This window comes from Gracilinanus agilis, chromosome 2, assembly GCF_016433145.1.
Source record: "Gracilinanus agilis isolate LMUSP501 chromosome 2, AgileGrace, whole genome shotgun sequence".
NCBI lineage: Eukaryota > Metazoa > Chordata > Mammalia > Didelphimorphia > Didelphidae > Gracilinanus > Gracilinanus agilis.
This window is the reverse complement of record NC_058131.1, coordinates 360,141,581-360,149,608: the sequence shown is the minus strand read 5'-3', so window position 1 is coordinate 360,149,608 and position 8,028 is coordinate 360,141,581. Positions and strand designations below refer to the sequence as shown.

General features: G+C 39.6%; 1 protein-coding gene across 1 annotated transcript; it reads right to left on the bottom strand.

Moving 5' to 3' along the window:
* Nucleotides 1-4,391: 4,391 nt before the first annotated feature.
* On the bottom strand, nt 4,392-5,732 carry DRD1 (dopamine receptor D1). The gene has a single exon (XM_044661670.1). The coding sequence runs from the start codon at nt 5,730-5,732 to the stop codon at nt 4,392-4,394; it is 1,341 nt and encodes a 446-aa protein (XP_044517605.1).
* Nucleotides 5,733-8,028: the final 2,296 nt, after the last annotated feature.

The following is an 8,028-nucleotide window of genomic DNA, read 5'->3' as shown; positions in this document are numbered from 1 at the left end:
TACAGAGTGCTTTACTTGTATTATCTCATCTGAGCCTCACAACATCCCTGCTTACATTCCTGGGAAAAGTTAGTGACAGGGTCATAATTAAAACTCAGATCTCATGAATCCCAAGCTTCTGGCTTCCATCAATCTACCCCATCTCTTGTCATTTCAGACACCAGTTAGAGTTCCTCATCCTTTGATTAGGAGAAAGAAAAATGTCTTCTCAGAAAAGTGAAGGAAAACCTCCTTCAAATTAAATGTCTATATTCGTAATGTGTTTTACTTAACCTTAGCATTAATAAGGCAGAGCAATGAGTAGTTAAAGGTTAAATGAAAGTCATGCTGTAATTTTGCTTTTAGGGCTGCAAATTAAGTTCTTTGGAAGCTCCTTTCAGTGAAATTAACATTTATCACGATGCATTTTATCTATCAATCCAACATGCCAAGAGAGAAAATTATAGTCTCTTTGATATTGTATTGAATCCTGTAATTGTTTGATATAATTTCTAGGTATGTCATTTACTTTGTGCTCTTTCACCAAAGTAAATCATTTATCTGGATCTATAATTTCAGCACAAAAAGGGATGGGTATTTTTTTAAGTTCATTTTCTCAATTGGAAAATGACATCATTTAAAGCATCTTAGTTGCCACAATATGCAACTCCACATTGAGAAAGGAAATTCAGCTTTAGGATAGAAAAGTTCTCAGAAAAAGAAATATGACTAAAAGGAAAACCATGATGCATTCTGGGTGCCAACTGCAACTATGTATATTCTCTTCTAGTGCCCAGGAAGGCAAATAGGGAATTTGAAAAGATACCATCTGCTGTGTGATGTTTAGAATGGCAGACTTAATCCTCTGCTTGCAAGCCCAGCCTCCATTTTATCTACTGGTCAGTCATCACCATTCCTAAAAATTGTATCTCAGCATCACGGAATGTTTAGACTAGAAAGGAAACAAAGAGCATGAAACAAGGAAAATGAGACCTGTGCTTCATCTAGTCTGACTAACTCAGTAAGTCACTTCTACTCTTTGAACTTCAGTTTCCTCACTTGGAAAATGAGAATAGCAAATCCTGTACTGCTTAATACATGAGGTTCCTATAAAGACTGTGGAAACCTTAAAACATTACAGTTAATTCAAGTCATCAGCATTTTTAAAAGGAGGAAATTAAAGTGGCATTCTTCTGAAACTACCTGCCATTTACAAGCTATATAGATACAGATAAGATATAGATACATATCTTGTATATATAAAGTTTTTTACATGTTGTCTCCACCTGAGGTTTCCTAGTTACTTGAGAGTGGAGGTTGTATTTTGACTTCTTTTTGTTTATTTTTGTTTTGTAGCCCTGGTGCTTAGCACAGTGCTTAGAACTGACAGGGATGCAAACTGACACAGATTAAAAGTGGAGTTACAAATGGAACTCAAGTTTCCTGACCCCTTAGCCCACACACTACACTATGCTAGCTACCTTGCACAATAGATCTAAACTATCAGACAACCATGTTCTAAACAGTGGTTAGCTATTTAATTTTAAAAATATATTGTGTACCCTCTTAAGTAGTATTCGACAATGTCATTTATAAGCTGAGAATAGGTTGTCTTGTCCTTGTACCCCCAGAACTAGTTACAGGTCCCTGCATGTTGTAAGTCAGAATATCGCAGATCTAGAGCTAGAAGGAATTGTGAAGCCATTTGTCATGTCCTCTTCTTTTTACAGATGAGAAAACTATGACACAAGGTTAAGTGATTTGCCCAAAGAGGACTACTAAAAGAGTAAGCTGGATTTGAACCCACGTTGTCTAACTCCCAAGCTAATGCTTTTTTCCTAACTGTAACATACTCCTTTAATGCATTTTTGTTGACTTTTCCTAATTGTGTGACCCTAGGCAAGTCACTTAACACCCGTGGCTTAGCTTTGGAACTAATACACATACACATAGTATTGATTCTAAGATGGAAAGTTTTTTAAAATTGAAAATAAATAAATAAATGCTTGCTGAAATGAAGTATATTGAAAATAGAAAATAACCTTTAGTAACCTTTCAAGTTTATGAAATCATAACCAGAAAAAGACAATTCTTAGACATCTAAAAATATTCCTTTTTGAAGATGAGAAATAAAGGCTGGATTAAAATGTTTAAAGCCAAAAGCATGGAGATATTTTTGAAATCACATATTTTCTGCTTCTGAATACACTCATGGGTTTAAGGGTAGCACAGCACCTAGAAGAAAGATATTTCCACTTTTAAAACCCCGTGCACTTATCAAAACAATAACTGATTTTTCCATTGCCTTAAAGTTTACAGAGCATCTTCCTCAAAACAACCCTGTGAGGAAAGAACTTCAAGGAGTATTGCTAATTTTACATTTAGGGAAACTAAGATTCAGAGAGGTTAAAGTCCCCTTCCCAGAGTCACATGATAAATAAATGTTACTATTGGGAGGAAATCAAATCCACATCTGGCTCCAAATCCATTGCCCTTTCCTATACACTAGGCTGCTATTTGAATATGAATCCAGTATTTTTCCTCTTGATGTTTGAATCCGAAAGACCCCTAAGCAATGTGATTTTAAAGAATGCAATATAAATGTTTCTTTTTCCATTTGTGTCCACAAAATAATTTTATTATATGTATGAAAGAATACAAGCCAAAAAAAACCCCTTGGGAAAACATTCACAATACATATATAACACAGACCTGATGCATGATGAATTCTTTCAGTAAATGTTTGTTTTCCCTCTCCCTCAGTACTCCTTTAAGCAGGTCTTCCCAAATAAAATTTTCTCTCAAGCATTTAAGAACCAAGGTCCTCTCTTGGACTACACAAGATTACTCCATCACCTGGACATTGCAGCAAAAGGGATGTTCTTTACAGCACAGAGGGAATGAAAGAAGCAGGAACTTTTTTTTGAAAATACAGTGGAAACATCTGTAGCCACAAAAGAAAGCCCAGTGACTTTTTGCTGCTGGCAACACATCTGAAAATGATGAGGGTCCCCTCTCCAAAAACATCTTAATCTCAGATGGTAATGAGGCACTGCTGTTTGTTCAATGGACTATTAACATGAATAAAACTGAAAAATGACTTGATTCTCAGTTCAAAAGTAAAGCAGGAAAGGTAGTTGGATGTTAAAGAAATATGACGTTGATAAAGAAGAAGCAGGACATACAGTATGTTCTCTACTTATTGGTGTTACTGTAAATACACAGTCTTGAAGGTAGCAAGACTTATTAGAGTCACTATGCATTTCTACCATCAGTCATTGGTTTTGCTCAGGGCGGGGGAAAAAGAGAGCCAAGACTTAAAATAAGAAAAGACTGAGAAGCCGATTATTTTACATAAATACAAAACGTCTGATGCTTCTGGTTGCTGGAGACTCAGATCTCAACTAGGAAGCATGATTCCTCATAAGTTGGTTTTCCTGTGGAACGTATTTACAGAGCTGCTGATTGTTTTCTTAAGACTTCTTTGTAATGGGAAAGTAATGTAAAGAATAGCAGCAATCCATTGTGTTTTTTAAATCCTTGTTAGAAAAAAATATGAGCTGTCATTTTTTCCTTGTCAGCTCTGATCCTGTATTGATCTCTGATGAATTCAGAAGAAATGTCACAGCTCAACTTTATTCTTTCTTAGCTTTTGTTGTAACTTTGAAGTATACATAAGCAGATTTACTCCAACTGTGTATTTTTCAACAATTTCATTACTGACTGACACTAACATGTTGATCAGTCAAATGTTTAAAATACTGTAATCATGAGGTCTCAGAGATCTCCCATCAGGCAATACTTTTAAATAAGATAAATATAGATTTGTTGTAACATATTAAAAATAGCAATTTAAAACAATAAATAAATAAAACCAGTATTAACAAAGCATCTCCCAAACTTAAAAATATTCATTCTTACTATAAGGCTCATTTTTTCCAGAAATAATTTACGAAGGCATTTACCCAACTTTACAATCTGAAAACTTGATTTGAAACATGTTAGCACCTATTTATACATGGCAAACTCAACACTCTTATTTCTTTCTGGAAATGGTGTTTGTTTTTTTTAAGTGTCACTGTTAATTCTTGATTTCTTGCCCTATTTTCAGTCACTATGATAAAAAATAGTTTCTATAAATAATTATAGAACTGAAGAGCTGATCCTTGTCTTATACCTTTACCCAGTTCTCTGTTTCATTCAGTATGAACAATACAGAAGTACCTACAAATCAAAAATATACTGGGCTGTTATAAAACAAAGTTGTATGCTGAGTAGAAGCAGCAGTTAGCTTTTTGTGAGCATGAAAACTCACCATAGCTTAGTTTCTCAACAATAACAAAAGAAAGAGAATCTCAGAAGGTTTTTGTTTTTGTTTTGACTAGCATATTTTACAGGTTTCATCTTACGGTTCAGGTCTTGTGTTGTCCATTCTGTGTGATGGGGTTAATCTTTTCCAAAGATAGATCAACTTCATAATCCAAAATGACAGATAAAGCCGGAGAGGTTTTCTCCAAAGGCTTGGATCCTCCACCTTCTTCCTTCTTTGGATCTCTGGAGGTGACAGCTTGTGGAATCAGGTAAACCAGATTACAGTCCTTAGAAATGGACCCTCTGGGCTCATGGTGGCTTGAAAACACAGCCCCATTATTGTTGATGCTAACTGTCTCTATCGCATTGTTGGCAGTGGGGCAGAGCCTGTAGCATCCTAAGAGAGTAGAAAATGCCTTTCGGAAGTCAGCATTAAAGGCATAAATGATAGGGTTCAGTGAGGAATTTGCCCATCCAAACCACACGAAAACATCAAAGGTAATAGAATCAATACAGAAGGGTTTTGTTTCCCCAGAAGGCAAATCAGATTCACAGAAGGGCACCATGCAGTTCAATATGAAAAAAGGTAGCCAGCAACATACAAACACTCCCATGATCACTGACAGAGTCTTTAAAACTTTGGTTTCTCTCTTGAAGGACATCTTGAAGGAACTTTCTGGCTGGGAACACTCCACATTTGTCCCATTCCCAGTCGTGTTCTGGCAGTTCTTGGCATGAACAGCTGCTCTCTCCAAAGCTGAGATTCGTCTTATTTGCTTCTGTGCAATCCTGTAGATCCTCGTGTATGTGACTATCATGATAGCCACTGGAATGTAAAAGCTAATAAGAGAAGAAGAGATGGCATATGTCCTGCTCAGGCTAGAGTCACAGTTGTCCATTGTCTCATCTTGCGAACTAACATTCCCATCTGGTGAGCTCAGGGGTCTGGCCTTGTGCCAATTCAACTGCACTGGAATGAAGGAAATCAACACAGACAAAGTCCAAGCAACACTGATCAAAATGAAGGCTGCCTTGGGGGTCATTTTTCTCTCATAGCGAAAGGGACTGGAAATAGCCCAATATCTATCAACACTGATGACACATAAGTTTAGAATGGAGGCCGTAGAACACATGATATCAAATGCCACCCAGATATTGCAGAAGGAGCCAAAGGGCCAGAAACCCGCAATCTCTGCAACAGCTTTCCAGGGCATGACCAAGACAGCTACTAGGAGGTCAGAAACAGCCAAGGAGATGACAAAAAAATTGGTCACCTTGGACCTTAGGTGGCGGAACCTGATGACAGCTGCACAAACCAACGTATTTCCCAAAAGTGTAGACAAGATCAATAGTGAAAGGAAGCAAGCAGTAAGGATACGGAAGGAGAAGTCCCTTTCCACTACCAGCCCTCCTCTGTCCATAGTTGTGTCATTCAAGGGCATTATGTCTTTATTGTATATCTCACTGAGTTGATCTAGAGCTTCTGTTGAAATTTCTTCACCTTTAAATAGATGTCTGTATTCCAATAACAACTGGCAGCAAATTTTAGATATGTATTTATAATTTGCAAGCCAAGTCAGAGAATCAAAGGAATAGCACTGTAAGAAATCTTCAAGGTCATCTATTATAACCTCCTAATTATCAAAACAAGGAAATCACAGTCAAAATGTGACTTGCCAAAGTCATACAGGTAATAAATCACTGATTTTTGGAATTGAACCCAAGTCCCACAAGAGTTCTAATGAAGTTCCTTTGACATCTTATAATTTGCTGATGATTCCCACTTTCAAATTCCAGTATGACCCTTTCTAGAGATTGACTAGTCCCTTGTGTATCCCTCCCTGTGTATTCTCTGAAAAGTGATGCCCACCACACAGGAGAAATTGTCAGGTAAATCTAGGAATCTATTGTCCATTCCTCTGGCTCTTCATTTTCACTGAAGCGTGTCACATTAAGTGACATTAGATTTCTAATATAATTTCTCAACAACCACATCAAGAAGTGCTCCTTTGATTTGTTGTTTAACATCCTCCATACGATCTCCTGGATGAATGCCTGATGTTCTTACTGGATTGGGGGAGCCCCCAACTTCTTTGCTGGCTATCTTCAAATTTCCTTAGCCCTAGAAACAAATCAAACAAAGGGTTTTTTTTGGTGATAAGGATTTGTTAACGATGACATTTTTTTTAGTTTTTCTAGCAGCCAAACTAAATCGTATTTAGGGCTCCTTCTTTGAAGGAACTGAATGTTCTATCTTGTTTGTCAGACTCCCTCTGCTAGAAAAAGGAGGGTCCTGACTTTGCTTAGAATCTAATCCTAAGCACAACTAGCAACTAATCAAAGACTTTGGGGCTTTGGTCACAGAACTGGAAGTTCAAAAGAGAAAGAGCCAAATCTTCAATTTCCTTGTCCATGAGCAAGTGGCCTGGAGAGGGAATGACTTTTGGTACCCAGCTGACCCTCAAACATTGGTTATCCAGTAAGAAGCAGGCTCAAGTGAGTTGTGGGCAGTGTATAGAGGCCCTGCCCCCCCTTCCCCAAATCCCCCCTTCCCAGTTAGCCTGGGATTCCTCAGATTTAGAGAGGAGAGAACTCAGACTACAAGGTTTAATAAGGAACCAGGAGGTGCTTTGCATGTTCCACTGGAGATAGTACCTGGGAAGCAGGACCTTCCACTAAGCGAAAAACAATAATCCTGGGCTCTGGGATTTCTTCATCCTGAGAGGGAACCACGGGAAGGCTCCCTAGATACAATGAAAATCAGGCCTTGGTCTCTCCCCACCACACACATACACCAACCGCCCTCATCCCTTCCTTCTCTCCAGCCCCTTTAGTCCTGACCAAAAAAAAAAAAAAATTTAAAGAGGTGTCGCAGGGACTCTAGACTCAAACCTTAGCTGCTCTCGGTTTTCAAGTCGCTCTGAGGTTCTGACCTTCCTCAGCTCCTGGGTGGTTGGTTCTTACGCAGGTTGGTCAGAACACCATGGGAAGTCTCTGGTCCAGGGAGCTCTTCCCGCCCCCGCCCTGGAGCTAGGTCACATCTGGGCACAGGCGGGTTGCGCAGCTGGCTGACCCCAACTTCGACCAGAGAGGCAGGACCCTCCACCTTCCTTCTGCATCACCGCTTCAGTCTGGGGGCCTGGGTGCTTTCAGCAGCACTCCGGGCTTCCTGAAAAGGACCAGGAGGTAAAGAGATGGGACCTGTCTCTGACGGGTTCTGCCCATACCCCCACCCTCCACCCCCGTTACCTTCCCCAAGGGCCACATCCCACGGAGGGCGGTTTCCCGGGCCCTCCTTTTCTCCTCCCCTTCGCGTTCTCCAACCTCCCTCCTTTCCCTTTGCCTCGGGACTTGGCTTCTTTAGGCACAAAGAAGGGCATTTTGGAAACTCTTCCCTTAACTTAATTTCAAAACCGCTCCCTCGAGACATATACATGAAGCCCACCCCAGCCCTAGCTGAGACATTGGCACTAAATTGTCAACTTGGAGAGTGGGTACGCTTTCCTATGCTGGACTTTTTAAAGCTACCGTCAAATGAGACAGGACCCTGGGGGACGCACAAGGAAACAAAGCCATCCATTCCAAGGAGCACAAACCCTGTCGAATGAAAACCATTATGCCAGTGTAAGATAGTTAAGGAAAACACACACACACACACACACACACACACACACACACACACACACACACACACACACTATATCTCTCTCTCTGTCTCTCTGTCTGTCTCTGTCTCTC

Coding starts and splice junctions, on each gene's coding strand:
- DRD1 (XM_044661670.1), bottom strand. CDS start 5,732: ATGCCCTTGAATGACACAACTATGGACAGAGGAGGGCTGGTAGTGGAA.